General features: G+C 32.7%; 1 protein-coding gene across 5 annotated transcripts in view; it reads right to left on the reverse strand.

Moving 5' to 3' along the window:
* The window catches only part of AGTPBP1 (ATP/GTP binding carboxypeptidase 1), a 168,387-nt gene that overhangs the window by 103,885 nt on the left and 44,115 nt on the right, over positions 1 to 20,387 (reverse strand). For 4 of the 5 annotated variants that reach the window (XM_024753793.1, XM_024753795.1, XM_024753794.1 and 1 more), the window contains 6 exons: positions 16,232 to 16,326; positions 11,780 to 11,843; positions 11,223 to 11,369; positions 10,488 to 10,619; positions 8,411 to 8,504; positions 2,920 to 2,957 (listed from right to left, as the gene is read on the reverse strand). In XM_024753793.1, the coding sequence (XP_024609561.1) occupies positions 2,920 to 2,957; positions 8,411 to 8,504; positions 10,488 to 10,619; positions 11,223 to 11,369; positions 11,780 to 11,843; positions 16,232 to 16,326 (570 nt within the window). The remainder of the gene's footprint in view (positions 1 to 2,919; positions 2,958 to 8,410; positions 8,505 to 10,487; positions 10,620 to 11,222; positions 11,370 to 11,779; positions 11,844 to 16,231; positions 16,327 to 20,387) is intronic. The other variant, XM_024753796.1, reaches the window with a different exon arrangement.

The following is a 20,387-nucleotide window of genomic DNA, read 5'->3' on the forward strand; positions in this document are numbered from 1 at the left end:
TTACAATACTTTTCCAAAAATAAATGGCAACCACATACTTAAATATTTTTTAGCTAACAACATAAATATGACAAGTTCCAGGTAATTTTCCAGAAACCTGCCCATATATTGTTTTGTGGTTAATAAATATCAAAATATCTTTAACACAATTAAGGTTGTATATTTTTAAATGTTAATACTAACAAAACTTTCATATATTTTAAAACTTATGAATATACTTTCATTACACCAAAAGGAATATATAAGCCTTTAACTCACTAGCTGTGACTATGATTTTGTTAAAAGCCATTATCATTATCGCAACTTCTATTACAATCTTTGTGTGAAATAAACTCCATTGGATTGTAGCTCCTACTACAAATTGTATGTGTTTCTATTGAAATTATTTTAAATTTTAATTACCCCCACAATTATATATAAATATCCATGCCACAACAAAGCTAAGAGAAAAGTACTTAAACAACTTTTTAGTAAGTGAAATGTAAGAAGCATTATATGATTAGAAGATAGTGCTTTATTGTCATTAATTTTTTAATATATGAAAAAACTGCATCAAAAAATTTTTTGTAAACAGTCAATTTTATTGGGGTAAAATTAACAGAAATAAATTCATAAATTTGATGTACTTCATTTTTTTAATGTTAATATTTAAGATTTTTAACCAAAAGGGTGCATTTCACTAAGATGAGAGCAAGGGGATCATATCTTAGCAACATCCTGAGCCACCCAGCACCACAAGGGTGGGCCAATGATAAGAGTGCAAGATAATGTGGAACACCAACCCATCTGAGGTTGTTAACTTAGAAAGAAATACCAGTCTCTTCCTCATCTACATTTACGTATAAAATGACCACCTGGCTCATGGCATGGACACTAAGATAATGCAACAGTAAGGCTGTGCTGCTTTTAGTTGCCTGAAAGAATTATTACAGTCTTAAATGTGCTAATACCCACCTAAAACATAAAGACACTGAGATCAACAAACTTATTAATGCCCTCTTAGAAATTATGTTCTGATATTTGAGAGCTGGAAGAAACTCACAGGGGCAGGAGGGGGGCACTTTCTTATGTAAAAGGTTTAATACCTCTGTTGTGTCTGGAAGAGCTAGTTTGCTAAGGCTGTGGCTATCTATAGGATAGTTCAATAGTTCTGACTAACAATAGTTTCATGTATTTTAAACAAATATACATATTTCGTTTACACCCATTGGAATATATAAGCCTTTAGCTTACTAGCTTCTTAGTATTACCAGTAATACTTAAAATATATTACTATCATAATGTCTTTTAAGAATCACTGTAACTCCTATTACAAACTGTGTTTCCACTGGAATTCCCAAAAGCCTAAATGGTATTTATGAGAAATATTTAAATTCTTTATTGAAGATCAAATTAAAAACTTGTGCATAACTCAAATACAGGTGCTGAGTGACTCTTAAGAGAAGTGAGCAGATCTATCTGCAATCCAGGATCATTTACTTGTCAGTTACTTTTTTACCTGATGGAGCAAACAGATATGTTTGCCCACCATCCTCCTTTGAAGGAGAAGAAGCGAGGGAGTAAAAGGAAGCTTATTATTTAAAACTGAAGATATCAGCATTTCAGTCATTTTAGGTTAACTGATTTCTAAAAATACTTGAAACTTAGAGTTTTAGTTTTTACTGACTTTGAATTAGTGACTTTGTCATCAGTGATTCTGAAAATTAGTAAGCTTTAATAAGAGTTTAGTTTTAATGGCTATTTTAATCTACTCTAAATCAAAAAAAATATGCCTACATTAATTTAAAAATTAATCTTTAAACAATTTGAACCACAAAGGCAGGGAGGGCACATCAAAGCAAGGCTACAAATATCTTTGAAATTAATCCAAATATTCTAATCTTGGTCTAAAGTTTATCACATCATATATGAAAACAAAGCTACATAGCTAATATAATTGAATAACACACATTTCATTTCAAGGATAAAACTGTTAACTGAATTTTATGCACTCTAGTATATAATAGTAATACCTAAGGTGATTCTTTAAATTTAATAAATCATTACCAAATATCAGATTATCAATCAATTAATCATTTGCTACTGTCCTTCTCATCAAACTTAAGGGCAAGTTGGTCTCACCATCAATAGACAGTTTTGGGGAAAAATAACATTGAAAGCCATCAATATAGATCTTTAGGACTAAATGTTATTGTGGTTAAATAAGATGTTAATTTAATCAACCAATGGAATGGGGGAATGGAAGTGCTAACAAAAATTAATATTTAAAATACAGACACTGAGTATCATGGAGAGAAAAAAAGCACATAATGGGGATGGCTACTCTCCAAAAAAAAAGCACCATATTGTGTTAAGACACATTTCCTCCAATACTTCGATTTTGAAGATTAAAAAAATTGTGCTTTAGTCTGTAAATGCATTTAGTAAAATGTAAATTTACATTACATCATTTTTAATGTTATAAATTTGAATTTTATGGTAGAAATAAAACTTCTAATAAAGAGGTCCTAACTGAAAATCATATGTTACATAGAGACAGTAGTTGTCAAAGATACTCTTCATGGTAGATGTTCTCAAGGCCATGTTAGCATCACTTTTTCAAAATGATACTATATAATATTTACATATTACTTTCCCCTACTAACAAGGCTTTATGTTTATGAAAGTAACTTAGAAAAAGGAAGTCAATATACTTGAATAAATTATATGAATGTACTGATAAATTAGAGCTCAATAAACATAAATGATCTTAGATATATATCAATCGACTGTACTAAAAGATAAAATCAACTTTGACATTAAATTATTATGAACAAGCTTTATAAACATAAACTAAATCTACATTTCCAGTTTCTTTAACATAGTAGACAGAATACTCAGAAAAATAGTATCTAGTATTTCTAGTATTTAAAAACTTACTTGATTTTAGCAATGCAGCAAGAGTGTCTAAAGCAACCCTGTCAACATGAGAAAACACAAACAACAACAAAACTAGTAAAATTAATCTACAATAGTAAATTCATACAATCTTTTCAGATAAGTAATTAGTATCTACTCCAAATGTCATTCCTGTTATAATCAATTACATATGCTGTTTCTCTATATGCCTCACTTCCTTCAGGTTAAAATTGGATATGAGGAAGATTGAAATATCAACAAAAAAGCACCAAAAAAAAATGTTTAAGAAAGAAAAAGAAGAAAATTAACAATGTCTAAGTCTTCATATCAGAGGTTAGGTGAATGGAATCATTGTACCCGTGTCTGACTGGGACAGAGTTCACAAAGGAATAATACTAAGAATCATAGATTCTGATTCCCAAAAAAATTAAAACAAAAACAAGTTTTAACACAAAGTTTGCAACTACAAAATTCTATAGATATTCGTAGCTATCTGACTTCAAAGTATTTTAGCTCTATCAAGCAATAATCCTAACATTTAATGTGATAACAAATGTAAAATATTTTGGAACTAGGAGGTTTGGGGAGAGGAAGTATGAACCCTTAACATTTTTCAGCCATACGGCACCAAAGAGAATAATGACCTAATTAACATCTCAAAAATTCTCACTGCCCATTAGAGGACTTATATATTCTTTAAATATAAATGTGCAGTTACACACAGTGAAATCAGTGGCCATTAAGCAACTTTGAAAATATATATAACATCACTGTGGAAAGCCTGTAATTCAAATATTTTTTTTAAAATGAGTTATTGAAGAAAAGGAACTTTCAGGAACTTTAAAAATATAAGCCAGTACCTCTTAGTAAGATTTCAACATGGATAATTGATTTGCATAAAAATATGTACACTGTCAAATTTAAGCATTTCACTCATCACTAAGCATTTGTTGAATGCCTACTAGATACCCACAGTAGCAGGTTCTTCATGGGTATAAAATTAGAAAACAAAGTTATCTCTTTCACAGATAATTTTACAATCTAGATAACATAATAAAATGTACATATCTATGGAAAAACTACTCAAGAAATTAAAACTGAAAACAAGATAATAAAGTTAATAAAGCTACATACACACTAGTGGTACACATAGCGTGACCAGATGATGACTTCTAAGATGACTTAGAAGATTTAAAACGGATACTGATTTAAGATGGATATTGGTTCAAAATAAAACCTGAAACAATAATCCAGGACTAGGTACAGACTAAGTGCTCATTTATAATAAATGCTCATTACTGCTACCCTCTAGAGCAAGTTGTTAACAGTTACATTTTGGTTTATTGACACAAATAAAGCAACCATATAAACATTTATTTATGATAACATTTGTAAAATAAAAACAACAGTATATGCTCTAAAAAATATAAACTCCTGCATGTAACTTTCTCAAAACAATGTGCAGTTTTGGTAATGGCAAGTTAAAAGTAAATGAAAACTATAAAATTATAACAGCACTGAATCATCAGTAAGAAACTTTTCATAATCTTATAATTATTCAATAAAATGCACTTAAGACTGTAAAACTATCAGAATAAGGATGACTTTTAAATTGGTCAAAATCAGAACTAAATGGATCTTCTAAGTACAATGGCAATTTTGGGGAAAAAAGAAGACTTCATTCAGCAAGGCCTGATAAATGCCAAAAATTGTTACATATGCCTTGTATATGTGTTTTCTAGTTTAATTCTTAAAAAAAAAAAATTCCTAGTCCACAGAATTGACACATTTTATGAATAAGGAAACTAAGGATTTCAGAATATAATATGCCTAGGGTCACATAAAAACTAAGCGATATGAAAAATAAATCATACAAGATTCTTGTTGAGAAAGAAAATTATGAAATCAGAAATGTCAGCCTCCTCCAAAAAGCTATGTTGAAGTCCAAACCTCTAGCACCTCAGAACGTGGCCTTATCTGGAAACAGGGTCTTTGCAGATGTAATTAGTTAAAATGAAGTCATGCTGGAGTAGACTGCCCTTAATCCATCAACACGGATGCTCTTATAAAAAGAGGGAAGACTATTTGAAGACAGACACACAAGGAGAGAACACCATATGATAGAGGCAGAGACTGAAATGTTGCACCTACAACCAAGGAACACTAAAGATTGCCAGCAAACCACCAAAAGCTAGGAATAAGCAAGGAAGGATTCTCCCCTGCGGGTTACAAAGGGAACACTGGTCCTGCTGACAAGTTGATTCTGAACTTCCAGCCTCCAGAGACAATAAATTTGTTATTGTAAACTACCAACTTTGTACTAGGTACTTTGTTACAACAGTCCTAGGAAACTAATACAATTGCTTAGAGGCAATCATTTGCAATGAACTCAGAATTTTCCCATCTACAGCTAAGTCTTAATTCAAAATTTAAAAAATCTTAACAGCACTTTCAGAAACAGTTTTTCTGCCTGCTGGCAGTTGTTTACAACACATTTGAACCAAACAGAAGTGCTCTGACATTTTCTAAGCCTTAAACTACATGTTTTTCTCTTGATGTTTATTCTTCAATGCTGCCAAAACTGGATATGCACCCAATGCCTTCTGCCCATCATGCTTGTTCCACAGCCCCATTAGATGAAAAGAAATTATGAAGTTTGGTGCAAAGTCGTTTTGACAGTTTTACCAAGATGTTTTTTAAAAGGTATTTTTAAAAACTTCAGTACAAAGGAATTTCTGCAATTCTATGTCAGTTATAAGCCAGTATGAATTTATAATATAAAAGTTACCCAACAATTACAGAATAGTATTTATTGAAAAGTACATTTTTATATGTTGATTAGAATTTCTCAGCACCAATATTTTATACTTCCTCATATATTTTGCAGTCTTCACAAGTCCCACACAGAATAATAACTAACAATGGCTTTAAAAGCAGCCTGTGGCTTATTCATTTGGGAGCAGTGAGGGAGGAGAAACTGAAGCCCCAGGTACTCATGAAGTTATTTAAGTTGCGGGGGGAGTCAATCCTTGCAATAACCTCCAAACCTGTAGTGAAACTCAGAAAGAGTTACAATAACTTTTAGAGTTGCTTCCTTCTAGATTAACAGTGTTTAAATCTAAAACCTAAAATTGGAAAGGAAAGGAAATTCTAAAGGAAAGCGCTGCTCTTCAAACATAAATAATAACCCTCAATCTTCTTCAACTAACTAAATGCACGGCATTAAGGGGAGGAAGAATTGGTATACAAATGCTCTAGATGTTGAGATTGTTTAATTAAGGGGGAGATCCTACAATTACTCAAAATAATAAAGGAATCATGATATAGATGTCTGGTCAATGAATGGTTTATCCTTTTTAAAATAAAAATAAAGTTTAAAGAGTTTTTCTTTTTAAAATATAGAAAAAAGAATGAAGGAATAATGTAGATAACTTACATTCCTTTCTCAGAAGTTTAGACCCACTGATTTCTACATGGTTTTGGAAATAGTCCATGTTGTATATTATACAGATACTTGTGAAATGTTCTTTTCTCCTAGGAACTTTTTATATTAGGTTTGGTAACTTGGTTACAATAGAGTAATGTAGATCTTAAGTAGGCGATCATAACCAAGATCAAGATTAATTTTAAAGTACTTTAAAGATCAAGAAGAGAAAAGGCATAAAAATTTTAAAGATAAAGAATATATGTGCAAGTAAGCTTCCATTTTCAAGCAGGGTAAAAGCTAAACATCTGACCTTTATTAAGTAAGGGTGAAAAGACTGAGTATGTTCTGGACGTTATTCATTTGTAAAATTTAACCAAATAGTTGATGTGGACAAGTTCTTCCTTATAAAAGAATCACAGCTAATAAAAGTAGAAAGAATGAGAAAATTTAAAAAGTCACTATTTTGGAACCTTTTAAGAAATAATGGATCAGGCAATGCTATGAAATAGTGCTAAGTTTTTAGGTGAAAGGGGATGGAACATTTCAACACAATGATTTTCAGTGGTGCAAAACAGAGACCCAGCACCACCTATGAAATATTTTGACCATTAAAAAAAAAACAAAAAACAAATCTAATCAAGCCTCAACCTCCATCAGTCTACAGAAAATTTGAGGGATATACCTACAAATTAAGTGACCCCAGTATACAGTCATCTTAATCTATGTTGGGACATTCTATAAGATGCCACCCAGTTCCTTCAACAAATAAAACAGAACGGAAAAGTAGGGGGACTGTTACTGACTGCAAAAAATTACAAGACTTATCAATCAAGTAGAATGTAGAGCTCTTATTTGGATCCTGATTTGAACAAGCCAACTGTAAAAAAAAGACATTCCTCAGACAATCAGAAAATATTAGATGATCTTAAAGAATTATTAATATTGTTGAACAAAGAAATGATACTTTGGTAACACTAAAAGAAAAAAACTATGTCTGATAGTGATCATACTAAAGAATTTACAGTGTAAATGTCATGGCTGATATTGCTTTAAAGGGCATTTGGAGACAACTGGAGAAAACTAAACACTAGATTTTAGATAGTGTTAGGGAATTAATCATTTTGTTGAGTATGATTACAGTATTATGGTTATTTTTTAGGTCCCTATTTAGCAGAGTTACATAATGAAGTATTTAGGGGAAAAGTGAGAAAATATCTGGTATTTGCTTACAGAAATTCATATATATGTGGAAAACATCTGGGATTTGCTTAAAAATACCCAAGGAAAAATAAATAAAAGTCTGGAGGGGGAATAAATGAAACAAACATGGCAGAATGTTGATAACTGTTGAATATAATAAGTAATAATTAATATAATATAAATGCTGTATTTGAAAAATTCCATAATAAAAATTTTTTTTAAAGAATGACCATTAATTTGGCTTAAGAAAGTACTAAATATAATGAAATAACTGAAACTGCTTTCATTTTGAGGTTGAGAGACCTACAAATGAATATGTGCATATGTGTGTATATATATTTATTTTTTATTTATTTATGGATGTGTGTGTGTATATATATATATATATACACACACACACAAATACACATATATATAACACATATTTTGAGATATATATACATATCTCAAAGTAAGAAAAAGAATAACATGATTTTGACAAAGAAGAAATGTATAAATTTAAAATATATCCAGATAATTGTAAAACTGAAGGAAGTAGTCATTAAAAGACTGTAAAATTGGGTAGGGAATATAGTAGGCACTCAATAAATGTTTCTGAATGAATGATACTCTATAAATGGTCTTTTTTCCTATTATAGTATCTAGGAATGTTCAAAGTCTAAATTTCCATAACACTATGTTCAATGAATTTATCTAATTTTGATATATTTTTGAAGATTAAACTTTGTACTAAAGAAAATCTGTATCATAATTAAATCACTATTTAAGAACTGAGAAAGGACCCTAGATACAATTTAACCCAATCTGCTCATTGTACAGATCAAGATGGTAAGGCCCAAAATAACAAAGGGTATACCTCGATTTACACTTAATACATTTACTCACTTCATAAGACTGGAATTCTTCTTACTAAATGGTCCGACGATTTTAAACATCAGTTCCACAACTCCATTTTTCCCTAAGGATACAGAATTCACAGCTGGGAAGGTGAAAAAAAAGATGTAAAGTGATTTAAAAACCTCAGTGAGTAGAAATGCATATACATGTGATACATAGCCAAAAATATATACAAATTGTTTAGTACATGTGAACTCAAGTCCCTCGTAAAGTCCACCTTAGTCAATACTTCAAAGGAAGGGGGGTTTTTTTGCTTTATTTTTTAATGTTGCAGGGAAATTGCAGTTACGTGTTGTTAAAACAAAGTGTTAGACAAAGGCATGCCAATGGGAAGATGAGGTGGGAAAAGAAGTTAAAACAAATTATGAAAGGTCCTAGAAGCTGTTAATTCTTTCAACTGCAGGGAATTACCCAAAAGGAACAACAAATCAGATCTGCATTTTAGATACAGGTCAGATTTAACAGCACTGTAGGAAAGATGGATTTGAGAGACACATTAGGAGACTGTGGTCTAGGTGAGAGGTAATGAGGACCTTAACTAAAGCGACTGCAGTAGGGAAAAACAGGTAACAACTTTAGACAGAACATGCAAATAATTACCTAACCAGAAAATTGTGCCTAACATTTTCAATACTGAACAAATATTATTTAAAAATTATAGATACACTGTTCACTGACCTCCTGGTGCTTAATTAAATAAAATGCCACCGAAAATGTAGTTCCTAAAGTTTTGTATGACAATTTAAATTTCCTCTATATCTGTTTATTACTCCATTATCGCTTCTAATTTTAGTCTGTTTTGTGTTCCTTTTTCCTTCATTCAGTGGTTTATCTGTTTTATTTTTAATCCAATTGTTTTATTTTTTAAATCAACTTTTGAAGATTTCATAACGTATTTTTTCTTTACTATTTCATTCCTCTGCTTTCCTTATGTTTATTGCTCTGTTCCTAATTTCTTTGTTTAAACAGCCAATTAATTCATTTCCTTATGTGCTTCTTAATTATTTAAGTGTTAAATATTTAAGTATTCAAAACTATTTTCCTGTGAGTACACCTTTAGCTATATTGTCAAAGTATAGATACAGATAAGTAAATACACACACACGCATCTACCACTTTGATTGTCATTATTTTGTGAGGATGTTCTGCAATAATATGTACTGTAATAAAAAAGGAAACACAAGCTTTAAATGATACATTAAACAAGATGGACTTAATTGATATTTATAGGACACTCCATCCAAAAACAACAGAATACACATTTTTCTCAAGTGCTCATGGAACATTCTCCAGGATAGATCATATCTTGGGTCACAAATCAAGCCTTGGTAAATTTAAGAAAACTGAAATTGTATCAAATAAATAAATCTAAAAAAAAATAATAATAATATGTACTGTACAGTCTCAATTCTAGGTGTTTTATTAATCATTCCAATCCCATAGTCAGGGAATAGAAGAAAATCCATACCTCAGGGGCTTGGGACCTAATATTACATTAGTGAGAGAGGGAGAGAATGTGTGTGTGTGTGTGTGTGTGTGTGTGTGTGTGTGTGTACACGCCCATTGGGAGACACTTCATCTGAGACTCTCTCCCTGTGATTACTGTTTTCTCCAGCTTCCTCAGAGGCTCCTGTGCTATTTATTTTCGGTTCTGCTACTCCCCTATTCATTACTGAAGAGAATTAGCTCCAGGTGACTATGCCACCACATTCCTTCCTTCTCAATTTTCCTCTCATCTGTGAAAATCCAACTACGCATAGCAGTTTTTCCAGCTTCCAATATCCTCATATTCCTCCAAATCTTCTCCACAGTCCACCTACTCATCCCCCTTACTACATGCCTTTACAAACTGGGGGAATTAATGAGAATTCTGAAGATTTTGTCAACTCACCTTCTTACCCTACCTCACTTTTGTGGTGGGGGGTTAGAATTACAAAGAGCCATATTAAATATTCTCTTTCCTTGTCCACGAATTTTAGAGACTTATGAAGTTAAAGTACAGAATTTTCATTTTGTGTTAACTTCACAACACTGAGCTAACTAAAAGCTGCTCTGAAATACTCACAGTTGGCAGAATATACTCGTAAAAGCTGAAGACAAGGCAAAACCAAGCGATGATTCTGCAAATTCTGTTTGACCAAATTCAGGGTTATATTTAGAGCTCCATTAATTCTAGCTTTCGCTCCAAATTTTTTGTCTGTTTAAAAAAAATGAACAAACACAATTTATTCATATATAACTTCTGAATAAAATGAAATGTCATAAAACAATGAAATTTCTAAAACTAATATTGTAAATTCATATTATCAACTAAAAGTTGATCTGAAATAATTAAAGCTGTTATCACTTTCTTATATGATTATGATTAAAAGCTTAACTAGACTGTAAGCTTTTTAGGCACTGAGACGTGACTATAAGATGACTATTAATGAAAAGCAAACACATTCTACCTGCATGCTCCTCAAAGCATTCCCATCCACACTCCCTCCTTCTGGCCTCAACAATATCCATGTTATGTGTATCTTTTGTAACATATATATACCAGGGACACACACACCAAGACACACTTCTGACTTTAACGCATTTTTTCTTCCTTTTTCCACCACATGCAATAGAATTACTCAGGAATTTAGGATCCTAAATTCTTGCAGGTCACTAGTTGACTGTAAAAAGCATTCCATGACTCAGACCAAGAAAAAGCAGTAGCATTTTAGATTGTAAAATTTACCAGTTTCAAGGCACACAGAATTGATGTAACAAAAACAGTTCCACCTGAGAGTCATACAAACGAAACCCTTACCTTTCGGTCCAATTTTTGCAAGAATGGAATGAATCTGCACCATTAACTCCTCATTCAGAGGAGATTCTTTGCTGGCGTTCATAAGTAACTGTAATAATATTTGTGAACCACCTTTGGAGACTAAGAAACTCGCTCTTCGACCTCCACCTAAGAAGTTTTTTGAAAGAAATATGTTGAAATCGCAAATTCTTCTATAACATATTAGATATCACAACCTGTTAGCTTTAAAGAAGTATTAAAAGTGATGACTTCAGAAAGAAAACAAATAGCATCAAAATAAAATTTTATTTTATTTATGTTAGTTTTAAAAATAGCGCACATAGTAAATAAAAGTGATGCAAAACTCTACATTCAAGGCTCGAAAACACATGGGTTTGAGGGACACCAGAAGATACCAAAAACAAAGCAAGAACAAGAGTATGACATTTTCACTTCCAAATTCCAATACTCAGAATAGCCTCTGTATGAGTATCAGAAAATTCCAAAAAAAGTACACATGATGCATTTCTGATCATTGTTTACAAACAGAAATTACACCAAAGGAAACAAAAACTTACCAGCTGACACCAGCTCAACAAGAATGCTTAAGATATTAAGTGTAGTTTGAAGATCTTTCGTGTTCTGAAATAAATAGTTTATTTGCTTTATTAAAACATTGTAAATTTGTGATTCCCAAACTTTTTCTGTCTGTCGGGAACCACCTATATTTTACAGATGACCTTTTTGGTTTCTCTAAGAATAAACGTATTCAGATTTTCACTATTCTCACACATCACTTCAGTCTCATTGTCCTTAAAATTTTTTGGAAATCATCTGAGCTATTATTTTCTTATTATCAACAGGAATTAATTTGAACTCATAAACTTCTACCAAATAGACAATACAAATAAATGTATTAAAATATAAAAGGCACTACAATGTATATATGGTGACTACCCAGTGAGCTCCCCTCTCAAAAAGTAACTGCATTATCAATTTCTTATGCATCCAGCAAGATACTGTACACACATAAAAGTAATCTATGTAAATACACATATATACATAGATTTATTTCTCCAAATGGTATTACTGCTCTATAGATAACTATTTTTATACTGATATTTTTACATGTCAATAAATAGTTTCTTCACCCTTTTTTAAGGGCCACATGATATATTCTACTACATGGCAATACCATTGTTTATGCAACCAGTCACCTATCAATGGGATATTTAAATTTTTTAAATCTTTTGCTATTAAAAATTGCAACCAAAACTAAGTACATACACTTACAGGGAAGCAAGTACAACTGTACATGGGATAAATTCCTAGAATTTCTGGGTCAATGATATGGGCATTTATTTTGATAGTAGATATTACTAACTTGCTCTTCACTGAGCAATTTACACTCCAACCCACAACGCAGAAAAGTAACTATTTCCCAAAGTCTGAACAGCCAATCTAATAAGAGAAAATGTTTAAATACTGTACTTTGGTTATATTTCTCTTACTAAAAGCAATGCTTGGATGAAGAAAGCCACACAGACAGCAGAACTGTGGCCTATTCAAGGAACTGCCTCATCCCCAGAGTAGAAGGATTTTACAGTGCTTATTTAGAGGAATTTCGGAATTGCAATGTTATCAGTGACTGGAATGGGACTCTTGTTCCCCTTTCCAAAAGGGAATAAGTGTTGTCTAGTTCACCACTTAAGGACAGAGACTAATGGAACCAGAAAGTCAAATCCAGACCAGAAAAAGCACCACACATTAACCAGAGACCCTCGTCTTAGCACTGTGGGTATTAACTGGACCACTGGCTTACTGGGGACGGAGTTGGAAGAATGAGAGACAAACATTTGTTAAAGAAAAGAATGGACTGCGGCAGGAGCAGTATTGCTAAGTATTCATCTTCTTCCTGGGTACACAGCCAAACCACATTTTCCAGCTCTTTTGCAATTACGTTTGGGCCATATGACTGAGTTCAGGCCACTGGAATCTGAATGGAAGTTGCACTGTTATCTCATTTACCAGGGAAGCAGGATAATTTTTTTTTGAATACAGTTTTTTATTTTTAAAAAATTTTATACAATTTTAAAAGGTTACTTTCAATTTAGTTATTACAAAATATTGGCTATATTCCCCATGTTGTACAATACATCCCTGTACAAAACTATCTTGCACCCTATAGTTTTTTTGGGGGGGGAGGGGATATAGTTGTTTTACAATGTTGTGTTAGTTTCTACTGTACAGTGGAGCTCCCTGTGCTATACAGAAGGCTCTCATTAGTTATCTATTTTACACATATTAGTGTATATATGTCAATCCCAATCTCCCAATTCATCCCACCCCCTCTTTCCCCCCTTGGTGTCCATACATTTGTTCTCTACGTCTGTGTCTCTATTTCTGCCTTGCAAACAGGTTCATCTGTACCATTTTTCTAGATTCCACATATATGCATTAACATATATTTCTTTTTCTCTTTCTGACTTACTTCACTCTGAATGACAGTCTCTAGGTCCATCCACTTCTCTACAAATGACCCAATTTCGTTCCTATTTATGGCTGAGTAATATTCCATTGTGTATATATACCACATCTTCTTTATCCATTCGTCTGTCGATAGGCATTTAGGTTGCTTCCATGACCTGGCTATTGTAAATAGTGCTGCAATGAGCATTGGGGTGCATGTGTCTTTTTGAGTTATGGTTTTCTCTGGGTATATGCCCAGTAGTGGGATTGCTGGGTCATATGGTAGTTCTATTTTTAGTTTTTTAAGGAACGTCCATACTGTTCGCCATAGTGGCTATATCAATTTACATTCCCACCAACAGTGCAAGAGGGTTCCCTTTTCTCCTCACCCTGTCCAGCATTTACTGTTTGTAGATTTTTTGATGATGGCCATTCTGAACAGTGTGAGGTGATACCTCATTGTGATTTTGATTTGCATTACTCTAACAATTCGTGATGACTGACATATAGGAGAAACTGACAATAATACATAATAGTAGAAGACTTTAACACCCCACTTACATCACTGGACAGCTCATCAGACACAAAATCAAAAAGGCAACAGTAGTCTTAAATGACACCAGAGGCCAGTTGGACTTAATAGGTATCTACAGGACCTTACATCCCCAAACAGCGGAATACATAATCTTTTCAAGTGCACATGGAACCTTCTCCAGGATAGATCACATGCCAGGCCACAAAACAAGTCTCAATAAATTAAAAGGCACATGACAAGATGTACAATAAGGATAATTATTATAGAAGTGCAAATCAAAACAACAGTGATATATCACCTCACACCTGTCAGAATGGCTATCAACAAAAAGAACACAAAAAACAAATGTTGGCGAGGATGTGGAGAATAAAACCCATGTACACTGCTGGTGGGAATGTATATTGGTGCAGCCACTGTGGAAAAGAGTGTGGAGGTTTCTCAAAACTAAAAATAGAACTACAGAATGACCCAGCAATTCCAATCCTGAGTATATATCCAGAAAAAAACAAAAACACTAATTTGAAAAGATATATGCACCCCGATGTTCACAGCAGTACTGTTTACAATAACCAAGATATGGAAGCAACCCAAGTATCCATAAACAGATGAATGGATAAAGAAGATGTGGTATATATATATATATATATATACATATATATATATATATTATATATATATACATATATATACATACATATATATATATACACAATAGAGTATTACTCAGCCATAATAATGAAATTCTGCCATTTGTAGTAATGTGGATGGACCTAGAGAATTTTATGCTTAGTGAAACAAGTCAGACAGAGAAAGACAAATATTGTATGCTATCATTTATATGTGAACTCTAAAAAACAATACAAATGAGTGTATAAAGCAAAACTGGAACATTCTCACAGATACAGAAAACAAACTAGTGGTTACCAGTGGGGAGAGAAGATGGTGGAGGGGCACATTAGGGGTACAGAATTGAGTTACAAACTACTAAGTATAAAACAAATAGGCAACAAGAATATATTGTATAGCACAGGGAATTTATAGCCATTATCTTGTAATGACGTTTAATGGAGTATAAACTGTAAAAATACTGAATTACTAAGCCATACACCTGAAACTATAAAAAATATAATATTGTAAATCAATACTATACTTCAATTAAAGGAAAAAAAAAAAAAACAGAGAATTCCCTGGCAGTCCAGTGGTTAGGATTTCACACTTCCACTGCTGAGGGCACAGATTCCATCCCTGGTCAGGGAACTAAGATCCCACAAGCCATGCGGCACAGTCAAAAAAAAAAACACACACACATGAACTCACTCCCTGATCATTTTTTTTCCAGTTCTACTAAGATATAGTCTGACGTATAACATTGTTTAAGTCTAAGGTATACAATGTACTCACTCACTCCTTATTTTTAACATTGCACTGAATAAAATATAAAATCTTGATTCTGACTGTCTTGCTGATCCACCCCAAACTGTTATACTAGCATTGAAACTTAATTAATATCAATATAATATAGTTATTCAACCAATGTATGAAGTGAACTTAATCATAAATGAATAACTAACAGAACAAATGAGAATTTCCAATTTCAATCTTTTTTTTTTTTTTGGCCACGCCACACGTTATGCAGGATCTTGGTTCCCTGACCAGGGATCAAACCCATGCCCCCTGCAGTGGAAGCACAGAGTCTTAACCACTGGACCGCCAGGGAAGTCCCTCAATCATTTATTTTAAGCTAAAGATTTATTTCCAACTAATGCTTTATTTTCTATTACCAATTAGAATGGCATATTAAGATTTAAAATACGGTTATCATTATAATCCTAGGGAAATACACTTAGAGGTTTATCTAGTATATGTTAGAATGTTTACATCCCCATTCCAAATAATTTAAAAAAGAAAACAAACTTCCATTCATTGGCTCTATCTCTAGGATAAAAATTTTGTACTTTGTAATTTTTTTTCTCTCAGTATTGGTTGCTATTAACAGTTACATAATTAAAGCATGTCAGTGACTTACCTCTAATGTTGACAGCAGAACTTCCATTCCTGTAGAACCTTTGGCTGTCATTTCTCTCCTTGTTTTTTCTGAAAAGTAGGAAAAAAAGTTTTCTTCTAAAACATGAAAGAAAAAAAATTACATATAGTTTTATCACACAGTTAACATTTACTAATATTAGATATTATATTAGTTATAATTATATTATATTAGATAATATTCCCTGTGGTATACAACATATCCTTATGGCCTATCTTACAACAAACACTTTGTATCTCTCACTCCTCACCACTATATTGTCCCTCCCTCCCTCCCTCCCTACTGGTAACACTAGTTTGTTCTCTATATCTGTGAATCTGCTTCTTTGTTATATTCACTAGTTTGTTATATATTTTAGATTCCACATTTAAGTGATATCATACAGTATTTTTCTTTGTCTGACTTATTTCACTTAGTATAATGCCCACCAAGTCCATCCATGTTGCTGCAAACAGCAAAATTTGTTCTTTTTTATGGCTGAGTAGTATTCCATTGTGTGTGTCTGTGTTTGTGTCTGTATATCACATCGTCTTCATCCATTCATCTGTTGATGGACACTTAAGTTGCTTCCATATCTTGGCAATTGTAAATAATGCTGATATGAACACTGGGGTGCATATATCTTTTCAAATTAGTGTTTTTGTGGCTTTTTGGATATATACCCAGGAGTGGAATTGCTGGGTCATATGGTAGTTCTATTTTTAGTTTTTTGAGAAAGCTCCATACTGTTTTCCACAGTGGTTGCACCAATTTACATTTCCAACGACAGTGTACAAGGGTTTTTTCTCCACATCCTCACCAACATTTGTTATTTGTGTTCTATTTGATAATAGCCATTTTGACAGGTGTGAGGTGATAGCTCATTGTGGTTTTGAGCTACATTTCACTGATGATTAGCAATATTGAGCATATTTTCATATGCCTGTTGGCCACCTCCATTTTCTCTTTGGAAAAATGGCTGTTCAGTTCTTCTTCTCATTTTTTAATTAGGTTGTCTATTTTTTTTTTGATGTAAAGTTGTATTAGCTGTTTATATATATTACATATTAATCCCTTATCAGTCGAATCATTTGCAAATATTTTCTCCCATTCAGTAGAAATGGAAACTAGATGATCCTTTTCATCACAATAGATAGAAAAAAAAAGGTTGTCTTTTTGTTTTGTCAATGGTGTCCTTTGCTTTTAAATTGAATTAGGTCCCATTTATTTATTTATTTTTGCTTTTATTTACTTTAGGACATGAATCCAAAAAATTATTGCTGCAATTTATGTCAGAGTGTTCTGCCTATGTTTTCCTCTAAGAGTTTTATAGTATCCAATCTTACATTTAGATCTTTAATCCAATTTGAGTTTATTTTTGTATATGGCATTAAAGAATGTTTTAATTTCATTCTTTCACATGCAGCTGTCCAGTTTACCCAGCACCACTTACTGAAGAGGCTGTCTTTTCTCCATCGTATATTTTTGCCTCCTTTGTCATAGATTAAGTACCTGGGTTTATTTCTGGGCTCTCTATCTTGTTCCATTGATCTATGTGTCTGTTTTTTGTGCCAATACCATACTGTTTTGATTACTGTTTCTTTGTAGTATAATCTGAAATCTGGGTGTGTGATTCCTCCAGCTCTGTTCTTCTTTCTCAAGATTGTTTTGGCAATTTGGGGTCTTTTGTGTTTCCATACAAATTTTGAAATTATTTGTTTTAGTTCTGTGAAACATGCCATTCGTATTTTGATAGGGATTGCACTGAATCTGTACATTGCCTTGGGTAGTATGGTTATTGTAACAATACTGATTCATCCAATCCATGAACATGGTATATCTTTCCATCTATTTTTGTCATCTTCAATTTCTTTCATCAGTGTCTTATAGTTTTCAGAGTACACGTCTTTTGCCTTCTTAGGTAGGTTTATTCCCAGGTGTTTTACTCTTTTTGATGTGATGATAAATGGGATGGTTTCCATAATTTCTGTTTCTGATATTCTGTTATTAGTGTACAGAAATTCAGCAGATTTCTGTATATTAATTTTGTATCCTGCAACTTTACCAAATTCATTGAGGAACTCTAGTAGTTTCTGGTAGCATCTTTAGGGTTTTCTATGTATAGTATCATGTCATCTGCAAACAGTGACTATTTTACTTCTTCCTTTCCAATACGGATTCCTTTTATTTCTTTTTCTTCTCTGATTGCTGTGGCTAGGACTTCCAAAACTATGTTAAGTAAAAGTGGTGAGAGTAGGCATCCATGTCTTGTTCCTGATTTTAGAGAAAGTACTTTCAGCTTTTCATCACTAAGTATGATGTTAACTGTGGGCTTATCACATATGGCCTTTATTATGTTGAGGTATGTTCCCTCTATGCCCACTTTCTGGAGAGTTTTTACCATAAGTAGATGTTGAAATTTGTCAAAAGCTTTTCTGCATTTATTCTTCAATTTGTTAACGTGGTGTATCACACTGTTTGATTTGTGGATATTGAAGCATCCTTGCATTCCTGAGATAAATCCCACTTGATTATGGTGTATGATCCTCTTAATGTATTGCTGGATTCAATTTGCTAATATTTTGGTGAGGATTTTTGCATCTATGTTCATCAGTGAGATGGGCGAAAAAAAATTTTCTTTTTTTGTGATATCTTTGTCTGGTTTTGCAATCAGGGTAATGCTGACCTTGTAGAATGAGTTCAGAAGCATGCCTTCCTCTGCAATTTTTTGGAGTAGTTTCACAAAGATAGGTATTAACTCTTCTCTAAATATTTGGCAGAATTCACCTGTGAAGCCATCTGGTCCAGGACTTTAGTTTGTTGGGAGTGTTTTAATTACTGATTCAGTTTCATCACTGGTAATTGGTCTGTTCATATTTTCTGTTTCTTCCTGGTTCAATCTTGGGAGACTGTACATTTCTAAGAATTTGCCCATTTTTCCTAGGTTGTCCATTTTATTGGCATATAGTTGTTCATAGTAGTCTCTTATGAGCTCTTGTATTTCTGTGGTTTCAGTTGTAATTTCTTTTTCATTTCTGATTTTATCAATTTGAGCATTCTCTTTTTTTTTTTGATGTATCTGGTTATAGGCTTATCAATTCTGTTTATCTTTTCAAAGAACCAGCTCTTATTTTCACTCATTCTTTCTAATTTTTTTAAGTCATTTCATTTATTTATGCTCTGATCTTTATGATTTCTTACCTTCTACTAATTTTGGGTTTTGTTTGTTCTTTCTTTTTCTAGTTTCTTTAGGTGTAAGGTTAGGTTATTTGAGATTTTTGTTTCCTGGGCTAAGCTTGTATCACTATAAACTTCCCTCTGAGAACTGCTTTTACTGCATCCTACAGATTTCAGACCATTATTTTCATTTCATTTGTCTCCAGGTATTTTATGATTTCCTCTTTGATTTCTTCAGTGATCCATTTCTTGTTTAGTAACGTACTGTTTAAACTCCACATATTTGTGGTTTTCGCAGGTTTTTTTCCCTTGTAGTTGATTTCTAGACTCATAACATTGTGGTTATAAAAGATACTTGATATGATTTCAATTTTCTTAAATTTACCGGGGCTTATTTTGGTCTAGAATGTGAACTATCTTGGAGAATGTTCCATGTGCACTTGAAAAGAATGTGTATTTTGCTGTTTTCAGATGGAATGTTCTATATATATCTATCAAGTCCATTTGGTTAAATGTGTCATTTAAGGCCAGTGTTTCCATATTGATTTTCTGTCTGGATGATATGTCCCTTGATGTAACTGGAGTGTTAAAGCCCCCTACTATTATTGTGTTACTGTCCATTTCTCCCTTTATGCCTGTTAATACTTGCTGTATGTATTTAAGTGCTCCTATATTGGGTGTAAATTTATTTACAATTGAATTGATCCCTTGATTATCATGTTAAGTCCTTCTTTGTCTCTTGTAATGGTCTTTATTGTCTGATACAAATATTGCTACTCTGGCTTTCTTTTGATTTCCATTTGCATGGAATACCTTTTTCTGCAGAGGAAATGTTTAAAGCTAACAGAGGTTGATTCATGAGGCTCAATGAAAGAAGCCATCTCTGTAACATAAAAGTGCAAAGTAAAGCAGTGCTGATGTAGAAGCTGCAGTGAGTTGGTTACATGAAACAGCAGATTTTCAATGTAGACAAAATAGCCTT

This window comes from Neophocaena asiaeorientalis, unplaced genomic scaffold (genome assembly GCF_003031525.2).
Source record: "Neophocaena asiaeorientalis asiaeorientalis breed wild unplaced genomic scaffold, Neophocaena_asiaeorientalis_V1.1 scaffold220, whole genome shotgun sequence".
In the NCBI taxonomy this organism is placed as follows: domain Eukaryota; kingdom Metazoa; phylum Chordata; class Mammalia; order Artiodactyla; family Phocoenidae; genus Neophocaena; species Neophocaena asiaeorientalis.